This window comes from Hyla sarda, chromosome 5, assembly GCF_029499605.1.
Source record: "Hyla sarda isolate aHylSar1 chromosome 5, aHylSar1.hap1, whole genome shotgun sequence".
NCBI lineage: Eukaryota > Metazoa > Chordata > Amphibia > Anura > Hylidae > Hyla > Hyla sarda.
This window is the reverse complement of record NC_079193.1, coordinates 59,334,508-59,357,150: the sequence shown is the minus strand read 5'-3', so window position 1 is coordinate 59,357,150 and position 22,643 is coordinate 59,334,508. Positions and strand designations below refer to the sequence as shown.

The 22,643-nt window shown below is 43.8% G+C and overlaps 1 protein-coding gene across 1 annotated transcript in view; it reads left to right on the top strand.

Annotated features, from left to right (window-relative positions):
* The window catches only part of NOM1 (nucleolar protein with MIF4G domain 1), a 48,888-nt gene that overhangs the window by 4,767 nt on the left and 21,478 nt on the right, over positions 1 to 22,643 (top strand). Inside the window, exon 2 of the mRNA XM_056519570.1 lies at positions 18,883 to 19,004. Within this exon, the coding sequence (XP_056375545.1) occupies positions 18,883 to 19,004 (122 nt within the window). The remainder of the gene's footprint in view (positions 1 to 18,882; positions 19,005 to 22,643) is intronic.

Sequence of the window (22,643 nt, the reverse complement as noted above, 5' to 3'; positions counted from 1 at the left end):
CTGTAATATACTGTCCTTACATAGGAGAGAGGAGACCTGTCCTGTAATATACTGTCCTTATATAGAAGAGAGAGGAGACCTGTCCTGTAATATACTGTCCTTACATAGGAGAGAGAGGAGACCTGTCCTGTAATATACTGTCCTTACATAGGAGAGAGAGGAGACCTGTCCTGTAATATACTGTCCTTACATAGAAGAGAGAGGAGACCTGTCCTGTAATATACTGTCCTTACATAGGAGAGAGAGGAGACCTGTCCTGTAATATACTGTCCTTACATAGGAGAGAGAGGAGACCTGTCCTGTAATATACTGTCCTTACATAGGAGAGAGAGGAGACCTGTCCTGTAATATACTGTCCTTACATAGGAGAGAGAGGAGACCTGTCCTGTAATATACTGTCCTTATATAGGAGAGAGAGGAGACCTGTCCTGTAATATACTGTCCTTACATAGGAGAGAGGAGACCTGTCCTGTAATATACTGTCCTTACATAGGAGAGGAGACCTGTCCTGTAATATACTGTCCTTACATAGGAGAGAGGAGACCTGTCCTGTAATATACTGTCCTTACATAGGAGAGAGAGGAGACCTGTCCTGTAATATACTGTCCTTACATAGAAGAGAGAGGAGACCTGTCCTGTAATATACTGTCCTTACATAGGAGAGAGAGGAGACCTGTCCTGTAATATACTGTCCTTACATAGGAGAGAGAGGAGACCTGTCCTGTAATATACTGTCCTTACATAGGAGAGAGAGGAGACCTGTCCTGTAATATACTGTCCTTACATAGGAGAGAGAGGAGACCTGTCCTGTAATATACTGTCCTTACATAGAAGAGAGGAGACCTGTCCTGTAATATACTGTCCTTATATAGGAGAGGAGACCTGTCCTGTAATATACTGTCCTTACATAGGAGAGAGGAGACCTGTCCTGTAATATACTGTCCTTACATAGGAGAGAGAGGAGACCTGTCCTGTAATATACTGTCCTTACATAGGAGAGAGAGGAGACCTGTCCTGTAATATACTGTCCTTACATAGGAGAGAGGAGACCTGTCCTGTAATATACTGTCCTTATATAGGAGAGAGGAGACCTGTCCTGTAATATACTGTCCTTACATAGGAGAGAGAGGAGACCTGTCCTGTAATATACTGTCCTTACATAGGAGAGAGAGGAGACCTGTCCTGTAATATACTGTCCTTACATAGGAGAGAGAGGAGACCTGTCCTGTAATATACTGTCCTTACATAGGAGAGAGGAGACCTGTCCTGTAATATACTGTCCTTACATAGGAGAGAGGAGACCTGTCCTGTAATATACTGTCCTTACATAGGAGAGAGAGGAGACCTGTCCTGTAATATACTGTCCTTACATAGGAGAGAGAGGAGACCTGTCCTGTAATATACTGTCCTTACATAGGAGAGAGGAGACCTGTCCTGTAATATACTGTCCTTACATAGGAGAGAGGAGACCTGTCCTGTAATATACTGTCCTTACATAGGAGAGAGGAGACCTGTCCTGTAATATACTGTCCTTACATAGGAGAGAGAGGAGACCTGTCCTGTAATATACTGTCCTTACATAGGAGAGGAGACCTGTCCTGTAATATACTGTCCTTACATAGGAGAGAGGAGACCTGTCCTGTAATATACTGTCCTTACATAGGAGAGAGAGGAGACCTGTCCTGTAATATACTGTCCTTACATAGGAGAGAGAGGAGACCTGTCCTGTAATATACTGTCCTTACATAGGAGAGAGGAGACCTGTCCTGTAATATACTGTCCTTACATAGGAGAGAGGAGACCTGTCCTGTAATATACTGTCCTTACATAGGAGAGAGAGGAGGCCTGTCCTGTAATATACTGTCCTTACATAGGAGAGAGGAGACCTGTCCTGTAATATACTGTCCTTACATAGGAGAGAGAGGAGACCTGTCCTGTAATATACTGTCCTTACATAGGAGAGAGGAGACCTGTCCTGTAATATACTGTCCTTACATAGGAGAGAGGAGACCTGTCCTGTAATATACTGTCCTTACATCAGAGAGAGAGGAGACCTGTCCTGTAATATACTGTCCTTACATAGGAGAGAGGAGACCTGTCCTGTAATATACTGTCCTTACATAGGAGAGAGGAGACCTGTCCTGTAATATACTGTCCTTACATAGGAGAGAGAGGAGACCTGTCCTGTAATATACTGTCCTTACATAGGAGAGAGAGGAGACCTGTCCTGTAATATACTGTCCTTACATAGGAGAGAGAGGAGACCTGTCCTGTAATATACTGTCCTTACATAGGAGAGAGGAGACCTGTCCTGTAATATACTGTCCTTACATAGGAGAGAGGAGACCTGTCCTGTAATATACTGTCCTTACATAGGAGAGAGGAGACCTGTCCTGTAATATACTGTCCTTACATAGGAGAGAGAGGAGACCTGTCCTGTAATATACTGTCCTTACATAGGAGAGAGGAGACCTGTCCTGTAATATACTGTCCTTACATAGGAGAGAGAGGAGACCTGTCCTGTAATATACTGTCCTTACATAGAAGAGAGAGGAGACCTGTCCTGTAATATACTGTCCTTACATAGGAGAGAGGAGACCTGTCCTGTAATATACTGTCCTTACATAGGAGAGAGAGGAGACCTGTCCTGTAATATACTGTCCTTACATAGGAGAGAGAGGAGACCTGTCCTGTAATATACTGTCCTTACATAGGAGAGAGAGGAGACCTGTCCTGTAATATACTGTCCTTACATAGGAGAGAGAGGAGACCTGTCCTGTAATATACTGTCCTTACATAGGAGAGAGAGGAGACCTGTCCTGTAATATACTGTCCTTACATAGGAGAGAGGAGACCTGTCCTGTAATATACTGTCCTTACATAGGAGAGAGGAGACCTGTCCTGTAATATACTGTCCTTACATAGGAGAGAGAGGAGACCTGTCCTGTAATATACTGTCCTTACATAGGAGAGAGAGGAGACCTGTCCTGTAATATACTGTCCTTACATAGGAGAGAGGAGACCTGTCCTGTAATATACTGTCCTTACATAGAAGAGAGAGGAGACCTGTCCTGTAATATACTGTCCTTATATAGAAGAGAGAGGAGACCTGTCCTGTAATATACTGTCCTTACATAGGAGAGAGAGGAGACCTGTCCTGTAATATTCTGTCCTTACATAGGAGAGAGGAGACCTGTCCTGTAATATACTGTCCTTACATAGGAGAGAGGAGACCTGTCCTGTAATATACTGTCCTTACATAGGAGAGAGGAGACCTGTCCTGTAATATACTGTCCTTACATAGGAGAGAGGAGACCTGTCCTGTAATATACTGTCCTTACATAGGAGAGAGGAGACCTGTCCTGTAATATACTGTCCTTACATAGGAGAGAGAGGAGACCTGTCCTGTAATATACTGTCCTTACATAGGAGAGGAGACCTGTCCTGTAATATACTGTCCTTACATAGGAGAGAGGAGACCTGTCCTGTAATATACTGTCCTTACATAGGAGAGAGAGGAGACCTGTCCTGTAATATACTGTCCTTACATAGGAGAGAGAGGAGACCTGTCCTGTAATATACTGTCCTTACATAGGAGAGAGGAGACCTGTCCTGTAATATACTGTCCTTACATAGGAGAGAGGAGACCTGTCCTGTAATATACTGTCCTTACATCGGAGAGAGAGGAGACCTGTCCTGTAATATACTGTCCTTACATAGGAGAGAGGAGACCTGTCCTGTAATATACTGTCCTTACATAGGAGAGAGGAGACCTGTCCTGTAATATACTGTCCTTACATAGGAGAGAGAGGAGACCTGTCCTGTAATATACTGTCCTTACATAGGAGAGAGAGGAGACCTGTCCTGTAATATACTGTCCTTACATAGGAGAGAGAGGAGACCTGTCCTGTAATATACTGTCCTTACATAGGAGAGAGGAGACCTGTCCTGTAATATACTGTCCTTACATAGGAGAGAGGAGACCTGTCCTGTAATATACTGTCCTTACATAGGAGAGAGGAGACCTGTCCTGTAATATACTGTCCTTACATAGGAGAGAGAGGAGACCTGTCCTGTAATATACTGTCCTTACATAGGAGAGAGGAGACCTGTCCTGTAATATACTGTCCTTACATAGGAGAGAGAGGAGACCTGTCCTGTAATATACTGTCCTTACATAGAAGAGAGAGGAGACCTGTCCTGTAATATACTGTCCTTACATAGGAGAGAGGAGACCTGTCCTGTAATATACTGTCCTTACATAGGAGAGAGGAGACCTGTCCTGTAATATACTGTCCTTACATAGGAGAGAGAGGAGACCTGTCCTGTAATATACTGTCCTTACATAGGAGAGAGAGGAGACCTGTCCTGTAATATACTGTCCTTATATAGGAGAGAGAGGAGACCTGTCCTGTAATATACTGTCCTTACATAGAAGAGAGGAGACCTGTCCTGTAATATACTGTCCTTATATAGGAGAGGAGACCTGTCCTGTAATATACTGTCCTTACATAGGAGAGAGGAGACCTGTCCTGTAATATACTGTCCTTACATAGGAGAGAGAGGAGACCTGTCCTGTAATATACTGTCCTTACATAGGAGAGAGAGGAGACCTGTCCTGTAATATACTGTCCTTACATAGGAGAGAGAGGAGACCTGTCCTGTAATATACTGTCCTTACATAGGAGAGAGAGGAGACCTGTCCTGTAATATACTGTCCTTACATAGAAGAGAGAGGAGACCTGTCCTGTAATATACTGTCCTTACATAGGAGAGAGAGGAGACCTGTCCTGTAATATACTGTCCTTACATAGGAGAGAGGAGACCTGTCCTGTAATATACTGTCCTTACATAGGAGAGAGAGGAGACCTGTCCTGTAATATACTGTCCTTACATAGGAGAGAGAGGAGACCTGTCCTGTAATATACTGTCCTTACATAGGAGAGAGAGGAGACCTGTCCTGTAATATACTGTCCTTACATAGGAGAGAAAAAAATTCCCTCCCGACTCCAATATGGCATCAGAATAAATCCCTGGATCAACCTTCTGTCCCTATAAATCTAATATACATAACCAGCAATGTTATAACTCTCCAAAAATGCATCCAGCCCCTTTTTGAACTCTTTTACAGAGTTCACCATGACCACCTCCTCTGGCAGAGAGTTCACCATGACCACCTCCTCAGGCAGAGAATTCCACAGTCTCACTGCTCTTTCAGTAAAGAACCCGTTTGTGCTGGTGTAGAAACCTTCTTTCCTCTAGATGTAGAGGATGCCCCCTTGTTATAGATACAGTACTGGGTATAAATAGATCATGGGAGAGATCTCTGTACTGTCCCCTGATATATTTATACATAGTTATTAGGTCGCCCCTAAGCCTTCTTTTTTTCTAAACTAAATAACCCTAATTCTGATAATCTTTCTGGGTACTGTAGTCCTCCCATTCCCCGTATTACACTGGTTGCCTGTCTTTGAACCCTCTCCAGCTCCACTATATCTTTCTTGTACACTGGTGCCCAGTACTGTACACAGTATTCCATGTGTGGTCTGACTAGTGATTTGTAAAGCGGTAGAATTATTTCCTTGTCGTGGGCATCTATGCCCCTAATGATGAACCCCATGATTTTATTTGCCTTGGCAGCAGCTGCCTGACACTGGTCACTACAGCTAAATTTACTGTTAACTAAGACTCCCAAGTCCTTTTCCATGTCAGTGTTCCCAAGTGTTCTGCCATTTAAAGGGGTATTCCAGGCAAAACATTTTTTATATATATATCAACTGGCTCCGGAAAGTTAAACAGATTTGTAAATTACTTCTATTAAAAAATCTTAATCCTTCCAATAGTTATTAGCTTCTGAAGTTTTCTGTCTAACTGCTCAATGATGATGTCACGTCCCGGGAGCTGTGCATGATGGGAGAATATCCCCATAGGAACTGCACAGCTCCCGGGACGTGAGTCATCAGAGAGCAGTTAGACAGAAAACAACAACTCAACTTCAGAAGCTAATAACTATTGGAAGGATTAAGATTTTTTAATAGAAGTAATTTACAAATCTGATTAACTTTCTGGAGCCAGTTGATATATATAAAAAAAAAGTTTTGGCCTGGAATACCCCTTTAATACATAATCCCAGCCTGGATTTTTTCTCCCCATGTACATTACCTTACATGTATCTGTGTTGAACCTCATCTGCCACTTCCCAGCCCAAACCTCCAACCTATCCAGATCCATTTGTAACAGTGCACTGTCCTCTATTGTGTTTACCGCTTTACAGAGTTTAGTGTCATCTGCAAAGATTGTTACTTTACTATTCAACCCCTCTACAAGGTCATTAATAAATATATTAAATAGGACAGGACCCAAGACGGACCCCTGTGGTCCCCACTAGTAACAGTCACCCAATCAGAATAAGTACCATTAATAACTACCCTCTGTTTCCTATCACTGAGCCAGTTATTTACCCACTTACACACATTCTCCCCCAGCCCCATCCTTCTCATTTTATGCACCAACCTTTTATGTGGCACTGTATCAAATGCTTTGGAAAAATCCAGATATACAACATCCAGCGATTGCCCCATGTCCAGTCTGGAGCTCACCTCCTCATAAAAGCTGATCAGGTTAGTTTGACAGGACCGATCCCACATAAAGCCATGCTGATACGGGGTCAGAAATTTATTTTTATCAAGATATTCCAAAATAGCATCTCTTAGAAAACCCTCAAACAATTTACATACAACCGAGGTTAAGCTAACGGGTCTATAATTCCCGGGGTCACCATTTGACCCCTTCTTAAATATTGGCACCACATGTGCCATTCCTGGGGAATAGTCCCTGTTACTATAGAGTCCCTGAATATTAATAGGGGTCTTTCTATTACATTACTTAATTCCTTTAGAACACGGGGGTGAATGCCATCTGGACCTGGTGATTTGTCTATTTAGATTTTTTGTAGGTGGCACTGTACTTCTTCCTGGGTTAGACAGGTGACCTGTACTGGGGAGTTTACCTTATCTTTCTGTATTTCCCCTGGCATTTCATTTTCCTTGGTAAATACAGTGGAGAAGAATTTGTTTATTATATTTGCTTTTTCCTGATCCCTGTTTTATAATTTCTTCCTCATCATTTTTTAAAGGGCCAACACTTTCATTTTTTACTTTTTTGCTATTAATATAGTTAAAGAAGATTTTGGGGTTAGTTTTACTCTCTTGGGCAATGAGCCTTTCTGTCTCTATTTTTCCAGCTTTTATCAGTTTTTTTTACATGTTTTACATATTTCTCTATAGCTTTTTAATGCTTCCTCACTGCCGTCCTGTTTTAGTAGTTTAAATGCTTTATTTTTGTCATTTATTGCCCCCGTAACATTTTTATTCACCCATATTGGTTTTCTTTTATTTCTGACCATTTTATTCCCATAAGGTATATACATCTTAACCCCTTCAGGACCAAGCCCATTTTGGCCTTAAGGACCGGAGCGTTTTTTGCACATCTGACCACTGTCACTTTAATAACTCTGGAATGCTTTTAGTTATCATTCTGATTCCGAGAATGTTTTTTCGTGACATATTCTACTTTAACATGGTGGTAAATTTTTGTGGTAACTTGCATCCTTTCCTTGTGAAAAATCCTAAAATTTGGTGAAAAATTTGAAAATTTTGCATTTATCTAACTTTGAAGCTCTATGCTTGTAAGGAAAATGGATATTACAAATAAAAAAATTTTTTTATTCACATATACAATATGTCTACTTTATGTTTGCATCATAAAATTGACGAGTTTTTACTTTTGGAAGACACCAGAGGGCTTCAAAGTTCAGCAGCAATTTTCCAATTTTTTACAAAATTTTCAAACTCACTATTTTTCAGGGACCAGTTCAGGTTTGAAGTGGATTTGAAGGGTCTTCATATTAGAAATACCCCACAAATGACCCCATTATAAAAACTGCACCCCCCAAAGTATTCAAAATGACATTCAGTCATCATTTTAACCCTTTAGGTGTTTCACAGGAATAGAAGCAAAGTGAAGGAGAAAATTCACAATCTTCATTTTTTACACTCGCATGTTCTTGTAGACCCAATTTTTGAATTTTTACAAGGGGTAAAAGGAGAAAATGTATACTTATATTTGTAGCCCAATTTCTCTTGAGTCAGGGATGTGGAAATTCTATCGCCCGACGCCCGGGACAAGTAGTTTTAGGCGCCGGGCAGGTGAATTATTTATAGATTTAGCCCTGTATCGGGCTAGCAGGAACAGACCGACGTCCCCCTTATTGACGTCCCCCTTATTTTTCTTTACTGCCGGTGTGAGGCGCAGGAGTGGATGCATGTCTGCACCTCACATCGGCGCTCAGAGTGTATGGAGGGGGCGGCGGGGGCCCCCAGCTGATCGCAGAGCCCGAGGTCGCACGTTCGCATTACATAATTGAGCCCCGCCCCCTTATCTAATCCTCCCGGAGGATGGAGGACGCAGCTGAACATTACACAAGAAGACAGGGGGAGAGAAAGGATGTCCACAGCTCGGCACACAGCTCCATCCCCCGCACACAGCTCTATCTCTCCCCCTCCCCCTGCTCTTTCTTCACAGGACCTAATCCACCACGGGTAGGCTGCATGTTTGCACGTGGAAAACACAGAGCGGGGGAGGGGAGAGAGGAGAGGGGAGGGGAGATTTCCGAACCCATGTAACCTCACACCGGCCGGGACTACAGCTCTGATGTCCACTCATGGCGGCTCAGGTGAGGAGGCAGAGAATGCAGGCGGTGGCAGGAAGGGTGGTTGTATATGTAGGGTGTGAGTGTATGTGTCATGTGTGTATAATGTCTGTGTGTGATGTGTATGTAATGTATGATGTCTGTGTGTGATGTGTATGTAATGTATAATGTGTGTGTGATGTGTATGTAATGTATAATGTGTGTGTGTGTGATGTGTATGTAATGTATAATGTGTGTGTGTGTGTGTGATGTGTATGTAATGTATGATGTCTGTGTGTGATGTGTATGTAATGTATGATGTCTGTGTGTGATGTGTATGTAATGTATGATGTCTGTGTGTGATGTGTATGTAATGTATAATGTGTGTGTGTGTGATGTGTATGTAATGTATAATGTGTGTGTGTGTGATGTGTATGTAATGTATGATGTCTGTGTGTGATGTGTATGTAATGTATGATGTCTGTGTGTGATGTGTATGTAATGTATGATGTCTGTGTGTGATGTGTATGTAATGTATGATGTCTGTGTGTGATGTGTATGTAATGTATGATGTCTGTGTGTGATGTGTATGTAATGTATGATGTCTGTGTGTGATGTGTATGTAATGTATGATGTCTGTGTGTGATGTGTATGTAATGTATGATGTCTGTGTGTGATGTGTATGTAATGTATGATGTCTGTGTGTGATGTGTATGTAATGTATGATGTCTGTGTGTGATGTGTATGTAATGTATGATGTCTGTGTGTGATGTGTATGTAATGTATGATGTCTGTGTGTGATGTGTATGTAATGTATGATGTCTGTGTGTGATGTGTATGTAATGTATGATGTCTGTGTGTGATGTGTATGTAATGTATGATGTCTGTGTGTGATGTGTATGTAATGTATGATGTCTGTGTGTGATGTGTATGTAATGTATGATGTCTGTGTGTGATGTGTATGTAATGTATGATGTCTGTGTGTGATGTGTATGTAATGTATGATGTCTCTGTGTGATGTGTATGTAATGTATGATGTCTCTGTGTGATGTGTATGTAATGTATGATGTCTCTGTGTGATGTGTATGTAATGTATGATGTCTGTGTGTGATGTGTATGTAATGTATGATGTCTGTGTGTGATGTGTATGTAATGTGTGTGTGTGTGATGTGTATGTAATGTGTGTGTGTGATGTGTATGTAATGTGTGTGTGTGTGATGTGTATGTAATGTGTAATGTGTGTGTGTGATGTGTATGTAATGTGTAATGTGTGTGTGTGATGTGTATGTAATGTGTAATGTGTGTATGTAATGTGTAATGTGTGTGTGTGATGTGTATGTAATGTGTGATGTGTATGTAATGTGTAATGTGTGTGTGTGTGTGTGATGTGTATGTAATGTGTAATGTGTGTGTGTGTGATGTGTATGTAATGTGTAATGTGTGTGTGTGTGATGTGTATGTAATGTGTAATGTGTGTGTGTGTGTGATGTGTATGTAATGTGTGTGTGTGTGTGTGATGTGTATGTAATGTGTAATGTGTGTGTGTGTGTGTGTGATGTGTATGTAATGTGTAATGTGTGTGTGTGTGATGTGTATGTAATGTGTAATGTGTGTGTGTGTGATGTGTGTGTAATGTGTGTGTGTGTGTGATGTGTATGTAATGTGTAATGTGTGTGTGTGTGATGTGTATGTAATGTGTGTGTGTGATGTGTATGTAATGTGTAATGTGTGTGTGTGATGTGTATGTAATGTGTAATGTGTGTGTGTGTGTGATGTGTATGTAATGTGTAATGTGTGTGTGTGATGTGTATGTAATGTGTGTGTGTAATGTGTAATGTGTGTGTGTGATGTGTATGTAATGTGTAATGTGTATGTGTGATGTGTATGTAATGTGTGTGTGTAATGTGTAATGTGTGTGTGTGATGTGTATGTAATGTGTAATGTGTGTGTGTGTGATGTGTATGTAATGTGTGTGTGTGATGTGTATGTAATGTGTAATGTGTGTGTGTGATGTGTATGTAATGTGTGTGTGTAATGTGTGTGTGTAATGTGTAATGTGTGTGTGTGATGTGTATGTAATGTGTAATGTGTGTGTGTATGTAATGTGTAATGTGTGTGTGTGATGTGTATGTAATGTGTGTGTGTGATGTGTATGTAATGTATGATGTGTGTATGATGTCTGTGTGTGATGTGTATGTAATGTATGATGTGTGTATAATGTCTGTGTTATGTGTATGTAATGTATACTGTGTGTATGATGTCTGTATGTGTGATGTGTGTATGATGTCTGTGTGATGTGTATGTAATGTATACTGTGTGTATGATTGTCTGTCTATGTGTGATGCGTATGTAATGGATAATGTGTATGTCTAAGTGTGATGTTTATGTAATGTATGATGTGTGTATGATGTATGTATGTGATGTATGTATGATGCATGTCTGTGATGTGTATGTAATGTATACTGTGTGTATGATGTCTGTCTGTCTATGTGTGATGTGTATGTAATGTATGATGTGTGTATGATGTCTGTCTGTGTGATGTGTGTATGTATGTGATGTATGATGTGGGGTGGGCAGCGGTGTATGTATGATGTGTGTGTATATGTATAGTGTATGTGTGATGTATGTATGTAATATATGATGTGGGGGGGCCAGTGGTGGGTGTATGTATGATGTGTGCATATGTATGGTGTGAGTGTATATGTGTATGATGTATCTGTGATGTATGTAATGTATGATGTGGGGGGGGGGGGGCACTGCCGCCACCAGTTGTGCCATCTAATTTTATTTATTTTTAGTGGTTTCTGGCCACCCACATTAAATTGCACCCCCAGAATCCTGCCCCCCTTCATACTCACCCGCCGACCAAGAGCCCCACGGATGCACGCAAACACGCCCGAACCAAAACTACAACTTCCAGCATGTTACATCATAACCTAAACTGTAGAGCTATAAAGTGTAACATGCTGGGAGTTGTAGTTTTGGTTCGGGTCAGCTGCAGAGCCGTAGGCTGTATCAGGGCATGCTGGGTGTTGTAGTTACTAACTGTAATTCCCAGTATTCCTTGACACAGACTATGGCTCTGCAGCTGACACGAACCAAAACTACAACTCCCACCATGTTACACAATAACCTTAACTGTACTACTATACAGTGCAACATGCTGCAACACCCACACAACCATAGGCTGTATCAGGGCATGCTGGGAGTTGTAGTTATCTAGTAACTAAATGCAACTTCCAGCATTTTCTGACACAAAATGCAGCACATAAACTGGAGAAGCAGAACCCCCCCCCAGTAACACATAAGTCCCTATTGAGACTGAAAAATAGTGATTAAAATATTGTAAAAAGTGCGTATATATGTGAATAAGCCCCTTTCCTAATAAAAGTTTCCAATTTTCTTTAAATAAAAATAATGTATAAAAATAAACATAAGTGGTATCGCTGCATGTGGAAATGTCCAGGCTATTAAAATATAATGTTAATTAAACTGTACGGTGAACGATGTAAATGTAAAAAAAATTGTCCAGAATTGTTCATTTTTGGTCACTTCATATGAGAAATTTTTTATGGTGATAAAAAAGTTACATCTAGACTTATCTGGGCTTATCTCGTGTGTAAAAGGAGCTACAGCTCTCCGGCCGCTAATAGCCTGACATGCTGCGATCACCGTGGCCGCTATTAACCTCCTGAGCGGTATTCCCGAGCGTGACTCGGGGTTAATTTTCCCTGCCAGGATCGGTAACCCCGAGTCACGCTCGGGGTAGAATTACAGAGTTCCCGGCCGGGCTGCACGATATATCGCAAAAGCAATGCGATATAGCGATGCAGCCCCCGGGAAAACATGCGATTATCTGCTCTGGTCGGCTCCCGTTGCGGGGGCCGGCCAGAGCAGGTAAAGAAAAATACTAAAAGTCAGTGTTTCCCTACCAGGGGGCCTCCAGCTGTTGCAAAACTACAACTCTCAGCATGCCCGAACAGCCAAAGGCTGTCCGGGCATGCTGGGAGTAGTAGTTTCACAACAGCTGGTGGCCCCCTGTTAGAAAAACACTGAGCTAAGTGTAAAAGAAAGAAGTAGTAAAATAAAAAAACCTTTTGCTCACCTAGTCCCGGTCCCTGCAGATGTTGTTCCCCTCCGTGCGGTCCGGGTGTCCTCTCTTCACGATTCATCTTCTAGGACCTTTCACTTTTCAGCCAATCACAGACCGCAGTGGTGTAAAGCCTGTGATTGGCTGAAGGGGAAAGGGCTTGTTCTGCAGTAAATACACTAGGTTTGAAATCTGCCCGGCAAACCTAGTGTATTTGCTGCAGGACAAGGTGACAAGGGGGGATGAATGTGACACAGGGGGGGGGGGGGGATGTGACAGGTGGGGGGGATGTGACAAGGGGGGGGGGGAATGTGACATGAAGGGGGGAAATGTGACAGGGGGGGGAATGTGACAGGGGGGGGAATGTGACAGGGGGGGAATGTGACAGGGGGGGGATGTGACAGGGGGGGATGTGACAAGGGGGGGGGGAATGTGACATGAAGGGGGGAAATGTGACAGGGGGGGAATGTGACAGGGGGAGGGGAATGTAACATGAAGGGGGAGAATGTGACAAGGGGGGAATGTGACAAGGGGGAAGAATGTGACAAGGAGGGGGAAGAATGTGACAAGGAGGGGGGAGAATGTGACAAGGACGGGGGAGAATGTTTCGGGGGATGTGACAAGGGAGAGGGGAATGTGACAGGGGAGATGTGAAATGGACGAAGGGAGATGTGAAATTCAGTTAAAAAAATTGTACCGCTTTTGGTACAAATTTCCAGACAGAATCATACCGCCAGGGAGGTTAAACCATTAGATCAGCGCTGTCTAAGTTGACAGCAGTGTCTAAAGGATCTTATATCCATCCCTGGTGGTCTAGTGGGGGGGGGGGGGATCCTACTATTTTGGTTGAAATTATTTTATCTACCAGGATAAGTGGATTTTCTTGAGGGACAAGTAGATTGTGTTCAGCTTTAGTGCCTTGGACAAGTAGTTTTTTTTTTTAAATTTCCACACCCCTGTGAGTAAGCACATACCTCATATGTCTATGTAAATTGTTCGGCGGGCGCAGTAGAGGGCTCAGAAGGGAAGGAGCGACAAGGGGATTTTGGAGAGTACGTTTTTCTGAAATGGTTTTTGGGGGGCATGTTGCATTTAGGAAGCCCCTATGGTGCCAGAACAGCAAAAAACCCTCACATGGCATACCATTTTGGAAACTAGACCCCTTGAGGAACATAACAAGGAATAAAGTGAGCCTTAATACCCCACAGGTGTTTCACGACTTTTGCATATGTAAATTTTTTTTTATTTTTTCACTAAAATGTGTTTCCCCCCAAATTTCACATTTTTCCAAGGGTTAATAGCAGGAAATACCCCCCAATATTTTTGTAACCCCTTCTCTTCTGAGTATGGAGGTACCCCATAAGTTGACCTGAAGTACACTACGGGCGAACTACAATGCTCAGAAGAGAAGGAGTCATATTTGGCTTTTTGAGAGCAAATTTTGCTCAGGGGGCATGTCGCATTTAGGAAGCCCCTATGGTGCCAGAACAGCAAAAAAAAAAACACATGGCATACCATTTTGGAAACTAGACCCCTTGAGGAACGTAATAAGGAATAAAGTGAGCCTTAATACCCCACAGGTGTTTCACGACTTTTGCATATGTAAAAAAATTTTTTTTTTCCACTAAAATGTGTGTTCCCCCCCCCCCCCCCCCAAATTTCACATTTTAGCAAGGGTTAATAGAAGAAAATACCCCCCAAAATTTGTAACCCCGTCTCTTCTGAGTATGGAGGTACCCCATAAGTTGACCTGAAGTGCACTATGGGCGAACTACAATGCTCAGAAGAGAAGGAGTCATATTTGGCTTTTTGAGAGCAAATTTTGTTCGGGGAGCATGTCGCATTTAGGAAGCCCCTAAGGTGCCAGAACAGCAAAAAAAAAACACATGGCATACCATTTTGGAAACTAGACCCCTTGAGGAACGTAACAAGGGGTACAGTGAGCATTTACCCCCCACTGGTGTCTGACAGATCTTTGGAACAGTGGGCTGTACAAGTTTTCATTTTCACGGACCACTGTTCCAAAGATCCGTCAGACACCAGTGGGGGGTAAATTCTCACTGCACCCCTCATTACATTCTGTGAGGGGTGTCGTTTCCGAAATGGGGTCACATGTGTTTTTTTTTTTTTTGCGTTTGTCAAAACCGCTGTAACAATCAGCCACCCCTGTGCAAATCACCTCAAATGTACATGGTGCGCTCTCCCTTCTGGGCCTTGTTGTGCACCCCCAGAGCACTTTGCGCCCACATATGGGGTATCTCCGTAGTCGGGAGAAATTGCGTTACAAATTTTGGGGGGCTTTTTTCCCTTTTACCTCTTGTGAAAATGTAAAGTATAGGGCAACATCAGCATGTTAGTGTAAAAAATAAAAAAAAATTTACACTAACATTCTGGTGTAGACCCCAACATTTCCTTTTCATGAAGGGTTAAAGAAGAAAATACCCCCCAAACCTTGTAACACAATTTCTCCCGAGTACGGCGATACCCCATATGTCGCCCTAAACTGTTGCCTTGAAATACGACAGGGCTCCAAAGTGAGAGCACCATGTGCATTTGAGGCCTAAATTAGGGATTTGCATAGGGGTGGACATAGGGGTATTCTACGCCATTGATTCCCAAACAGGGTGCCTCCAGCTGTTGCAAAACTCCCAGCATGCCTGGACAGTCAACGGCTGTCCGGCAATACTGGGAGTTGTTGTTTTTCAACAGCTGGAGGCTCTGCTTTGGAAACAGTGGTGTACCGAACGTTCTTATTGGGGGAGGGGGGCTGTGTAGGGGTATGTGTATATGTAGTGTTTTTAACTTATTTTATTTTGTCTTGGTGTAGTGTAGTGTTTTTAGGGTACAGTCACATGGGCGGGGGATTACAGCGAGTTTCCCAGCGCAAAATTTGCTGCATCTAAAACTTGCAGCGAGAAACCCACTGTAAAAGCCTCGCCCAATTGAATGTACCCTGCACATTCACAGGGGTGGGGGGTGCACCAGCTGTTGCAAAACTACAACTCCCAGCATGCATGGTCTGTTAGTGCATACTGGGAGTTATAGTTTTGAAACAGCTGGAGGCACACAGGTTAGGAAACACTGAGTTAGAAACAATGTTTCCCAACTAGTGTCTCCAGTTGTTGCAAAACTACAACTCCCAGCATGTCCAGACAGCTTAAGGGCATGCTGGGAGTTGTAGTTTGGCAACATCTGAAGGGCCAGATGTTGCTGAACTAAAACTCCCAGCATGCCTGGACAGTCAGTGCATGCTGGGAGTTGTAGTTTTGCAACAGCTGGAAGAGCACAGATTGGAGACCATTATACAATGGTCTCCAAACTGGGACCCTCCAGATGTTGCAAAACTACAACTCCCAGCATGCCCAGACAGCCAAAGGCTGTCAAGGCATGCTGGGAGTTGTAGTTTTCAGACTCCTAGAAGCAGCAGTGAAGTACTTCACTGCTGCTTCTGAGGACCATATACTCACCTGCCGGTCCCGTCGCTGCTCGTCCACGTGGCCGGTCCCGCGCTGCTCCTCGGTCCCGCCGCTGGTTCGGGTAAGGCCGCCGGTCCCCTACTGTTCCCCCACCTATGCCACGAGCCCCCGCAGCCATCGTCCCCCGTTCTGCCCGACTTCCAGGGGCGGGCAGTGCGGGGGATCTGAACTTTCACCCCAGATCACTGTGATTGGTCCACAGGGACCAATCACAGTGATCGCTGACCAGGACCATCAATGGATGGTCCTGGGGGGTGAAGCAGAAGTTGTCCCCTGCTGGAAACAGCGGGACTTCTGCCAGTTAACCTGTGTAATGCTGCGCATCGCCGGGTTAACTGAATGTCATTTATAAACGTCGGGATGCGCGAACGCACTGCACAACCCGGTGTTTATATATGACATTCTGCGGGAAGGGGTTAAAGTGAAAATTTAAGGTATTTTTAAAAGTCTCCCATTTAGTGTCAGTATTCTTGTTTTTGAGGACATTATCCCATTTTATATTGTTAAGGGCTCCTCTGAGCTGATCAGACTTTGCCTTTCTAAAGTTCATTGTTTTTGTGGCCCCTCGAGAGATTCCCTTATTGAAGAACAAGTTATAATGTATTATATTATGATCACTATTTCCTAGGTGTCCTTCTACTTGCACATTAGTTACTCTTTCAGGTCTGTTGGTTAATATTAAGTCTAGTAGGGCGCCCCCTCTGGTCGGGCCCTGCACCATTTGGGACAGGTAATTGTCTTTAGCTATAGTAAGAAACCTGTTTCCTTTATGAGATTCACAGGTCTCAGTCTCCCAATTTATATCAGAATAGTTAAAGTCCCCATTATTATCACCTCATTCTGATTTGCTGCCTTGTTTATTTGCCTCAGTAATTGATCTTCTGCCTCTTCTATTATGTTTGGCGGCTTATAGCAAACCCCTATCAGAATTGTTTTATTTTGATCTCCATATATTTTTACCCTTAATGCCTCCACATTATCGTTTCCCTCCCAAATATCCTCCCACAGTGCGGCCTTCAGACTGGACTTTACATAAAGACAAACTCCTCCCCCTTTCCCTTTTGTCCGATCCTTCCTGAATAGAATATAACCCTGTATGTTGACCGCCCAGTCACAGCTATCGTCCAACCAAGTCTCTGTTATACTCACTATGTCATAATCCTCCTCAGACATCAACCACTCCATTTCCTCAGTTTTATTGGTCAGACTTCTGGCATTAGTCACCATGCAATTCAATGGTGTATGTTTTATCTTCCTATGAAGCCTATCCCTATTAACTATTCTAAGTCCTCCCTCCGCTCCACCATCAGGTATATTAATAAGTCCCCCCTCTCTATCTACACTATCTTCCCCCTCTTTGCTGTAGGTTCCCTCCCCCCAAGTCCCTAGTTTAAACACTCCTCCACCCTTCTAGCCATCTTCTCCCCAAGCACAGATGCACCCTCCCCATTGAGGTCCCTACAGTAGAGCCGGTATCCGACAGTGAAGTCAGCCCAGTTCTCCATGAACCCAAACCCCTCCTTCCTACACCAGCTTCTGAGCCACTTGTTTACCTCCCTGATCTCCCGCTGCCTCTCTGGTGTGGCTCGTGGTACAGGTAATATTTCAGAAAATATCACCTTGGAGGTCCTTGCCTTAAGCTTGCAGCCTAAGTCCCTGAAATCATTTTTAAGGACACTCCACCTACCTCTTACTTTGTCATTGGTGCCTATATGTACCATGACTGCTAGGTCCTCTCCAGCCCCGCCCAACAACCTGTCAACCCGATCCGCAATGTGCCGAAATCGTGCGCCAGGCAGACAACACACTGTTCGGCGATCCTGGTCTTTGTGACAGATCGCCCTGTCTGTCACCCTAATAATTGAGTCCCCCACTACCAGTACCTGTCTGGCCTGCCCTGCACTCCTCCCTCCTTACTGAAGCAGACACCCCCCTGGCGGTCAGAGGCAGAGACCAGCTGCAGTACTGCTAGCTCTGAAATGGCATCCCCCTCATCTGCCAACCGGGCAAACTTGTTGGGGTGTGCCAGTTCAGGGCTAGCCTCCCTGACACTTTTACCCCTACCCCTCTTTCTAACTGTAACCCAGCTAACTGCCTGACTGTCCTGCACCTCCGTCCCACTGTCCTCCCCCACCTCTACCCCCAGAGTACTTGCTCAGTGAGCAGGAGACTCCCCTCCAAGTTGTCAATGCGTCTCAGTGTTTCCAGTGAACACCCCTTCCCCATCTGTAAATCTGACTTAGACTGAGCAGAAAATACAGAGCAATATCGAGGTAGAAAACTAACAAATAATAACAATAAAGGCGGGGGTGGTTTATCATGATGGGGGGGCAGTGAACTGGGAGGATTATCAAATTTAACAGTAAATCAGGAAGAGCTGGTTTCTTCCAAAAACAGCACCACCCCTGTCCTCCGCTTGTGTGTTGGATTACAACTTGGCTCAATTAACTTTTATGGAACGGACCTGCAATACCGCACACGACCTGAGGACAGAGGTGGTGCTACTTTGAAAAAGTCAACCCTGTCTTTCTTATCCTGGATCCCCCCTTACCAATTGCCTTGTTTGACTGACGCATTCTTTCCATGTGCCCTATGGAAAATACATAACATTCTCCTCTTTCTCGTAGACTTCTCCCGATCAGGACAAGTATGTTCCTCCCCATCTCAGACAATCTGCTGCTGCTGCAGAGGCAAAGAAGAGAGAAGAGCTTGAGAGGCTAAGGAAGAGTGTGAAGGGTCTGATGAACAGGTATCACACAATGTATCTACCTAAATCAGTGTTTCCGAACCAGGGTGCCTGCAGCTGTTGCAAAACTACAACTCCCAGCATGCCCGGACAGCCGAAGGCTGTCCGGGCATGCTGGGAGTTGTAGTTTTGTAACAGCTGGAGGCACCCAGGTCTGGAAACACTGACCTAAATTATGGCATCCCTGATCCAGAGCCGTCCGCTGTGTCTTGGCATCGGGCCTGGAGCCCTTCTTCTTTATGCTTAATATTTTCAATTGACAGCCTGAAGCTCCATCATCTGTAGATCCCTCGCCAGCCCCAGTTGATTCATTGACTCCCTTGTTTTGCGGCCATGTTGCAGGTCATTCAGTGATGTATGGGTCTTCGCCTTTGTCACTACACGTTGATGTTTTTCTGATTAGTGCACTTGGAGCCATCGACTTCTACACTTCTACTGTCCTTCTCCATAGATAATCATTGTGATTAAATGTTAATTGGGGGGGGTGATGGAGGATCGTCATATCCCTCCACAGAAGGACAGGCTGCAGATTTATAAGTACAGGACAGAGCCACCACCGATCTGTAACTACCTGTTCTTCATCTATTCAGCTATTTCTTAGAGTACTTGTCAGATGTTTCATGCTGCCCGAACCATAGGGCTCTTTCACTACAGTGAGCTATGGTTTACTCTGAAAATACTTTGGCCTTTAAAGCGAACCTGTCAGATCCAACAAAAAACCTTTTCTTTTTATATATCATTCAGTACCTAATCCTGACCACGTACATCTAATTTTTATGTGTCTAGCACCTTTATTTTATTTTTTTTTTACGCTTTTAATTTAGCTCACTAGTCTGAATTCCTCTCAAAGGGAGGGGGCGTGGCCTCACTGTGCAGGTCTCCGCCCCCTCCCTCAGTATGCTGTCTGCTCACATCTCCCCTAGCATTAGCAAAACTACAACTCCCAGCTTGTCCTCACTGACAGTAGTGGGACACAAGCTGACAGTGGGAGGATTTTTCCTACAGCTCTGAGCCCTGAGCTGTCAATCAAGGAAGTGTGTCCATGACATAGGTGATGACGCATGGACACAGCAGGACTAGTATGTGTCCAAGCAGGCAGGGGGGGGGGCAGTTGTTTGACTATGAAATACTGAAAATGTTCTAATGAATGCAATTGTAAAACCTATTGGTTATACATGCTTTACAACATATCAAAAGTTATCACCAATGACCTATATCACCAATGTGTATAGGTATATACTTAATCGCCAGAAGTTATTATTCATCCGCAGGCGAGGTGGTAACAAGCTCATCAGTGGGGGCTCTGACTGATGAGACTCCCACAGATCACGGAAACAGAGCAAAATTGTCTCCCCAGATGACTTGAGTGTTTTAGCACCCAATTCATGCTCTATGAGGCTTCTGAACATTGCTGAATGATCCCTGACAGATGACAGAGAAAAGAAAGATTGGGTGTTTTTGCTTTTTAAGGGGTACTCCGCTGCTTAGCGTTTGGAACAAACTGTTCTGAACGCTGGAGCCGGCGCCAGGAGCTCATGACGTCATAGCCCTGCCCCCTCATGATGTCATGCCCCTCTCCCTCAATGCAAGTCTATGGGAGGGGGCGTGACAGCTGTTACGCCCCCTCCCATAGACTTGCATAGAGGGGGCGGGGCTATGTCACAAGCTCCTGGCGCCGCCTCTAGTGTTCGGAACGGTTTGTTACGAACGCTGAGCAGCGGAGTACCCATTTAAATGGCACCAGGTCTCTGTAAAAATGCTTGAAAGTGTAATTAAATTGTGATTGGTGGATGTCCAGGGACTGAGACCCCCACCGATTTTCTAGAACAAAGAAATAGAAGTGCATGGTTTAGTGCCGTTGCTCCCTGTCAAGAATTCCTTTTTAAAGTCTCGGCTGTTCTTGTGACGGGCAACAATGGGTCCCAACGGCTCCCATTTACTATGATGGGGGCTGTCGGGCGCCGTTGTTGTTGTTTGACTGGAATAGCAGGAGAAAAAGACTATACAAGCAGTAATTTTTCTCCTGCTATTTGCCCAGGCTCCCCCAATGGCCGTCGCACTGCCGTGTCCTAAAAGCCTAAGCCCTTTTAGGGGGATCACTCTGTGGCTTAAGAGCTGTTTTTATGTGTATATTTGGGGTTATTTAGACATAGGGCTGCGCTTAGTGCGTTTTTTTTTTGTTTCTTTGTTTGTGACTCTTGTTGGTCGGCGTATTTTCCCAAATGTGAGTGTTGTAGTGTTTTGATTTGGTCTTTCGCATTGGTAATGAATTGATCAACTGCGACTTTTTAAACATGCCACAAATTTTTCCGCCAACACCTCCAAAAAGTGACAAAAATACACCAGCCCAGACAGCTTAGTTTTTGGGTGTGTGTAAAAATAAAAAGTCGCAAATTTTGCACAGTGGGATAGAACAAAAGTTCTCAAATTTTGCACAACGAAAGTGAAATTTTGGAAAATGTGTACCTGCTCAAAATTTATCAAACGCCCTGCGACCATTGAATAAATGTGGTGCACCGTTAGCAGCACACAAAATAAAGGTAGACAAAAATGTGTTACCCTTTGTCCCTTCATTTCTGCTTGGCATTGCTTGGGTATAGACGCCATGACAGTCTCTGAGACAGAGTAGTTAGATAAATGTTTTGGTACACTCTGATATGCCTGGTAGTGTGCATGTATATGTGTAGTCTGGAGGTAGAACTGTTAGAACTGTTGATGGTGCATGGCCAGCTTTAGTTATGTCCATTTCTGGGTAAGCTGGATGACACATGTTTGAATTATTCAACATTCCTGGACCCCTATATACCACTATACTATATACCTTCTCTGTGCAAAAAGATCATCAGTAACATCAAATTTAGACCATCATTAGGTGGCGCTTACATCTCAGTGTGCAATCGCCTTGATTTTGATAGTGGCTGCTATCAGCTATGAGTATTATTAAAGGGGTTATCTAGCTTAGAAAAATGTAGCCCCTATCCAAAAGTCTGAACCCCCCCCCCGCGATCTCCTGCCCGGTGCTCTGGCTCTCCTCCTGCTCTATGGAAGAGCTGAAGTGCTGTACTTGGGTATCTCTGGCTCTCCCTTAGAGATGTATGGAGGGGGTGTGCTTCACCATTGCCACTATTTGCCTCTTGAGAACGCCGTTGTAATGGTGAAACATGTAGAGGCTGGCAATATAAACGATATCCAGAGAGACATTTGGTATCTGCAGTACCTGATTATTTTCTTATGGACTGTATATCTCCAGAGACATACATTACTGTCCCATCTGGAATCACTTTTAACCTGTCTTCTGGGTTCACGGTTTTATTGTGTACACTAATAAAAGTTAATTATTAGGGGTATATCAATAAGGGTGTTTTACCCAAGGCTGCGGCCCAGGGGTTCAGTATTTGTACGGTGGTTCACACAGCTCCATGCAATAGGAGAGTCTGGGCGCTGGGCAGGAGATTGCGAGGGGACCCCCAGCAACCTGACACTTATGGGGGATAGAGGATACGTTTTTCTAAGCTAGACTTCACATTTAAAGTAGTATTCCAGCCATTAACACTTATCCCCCCCCCACAGAATAGGAAATAGGTGAACAATGTGACCCCTGTGGTCATGAAACATAGAATGTGTTGGCAGATAAGAATCATT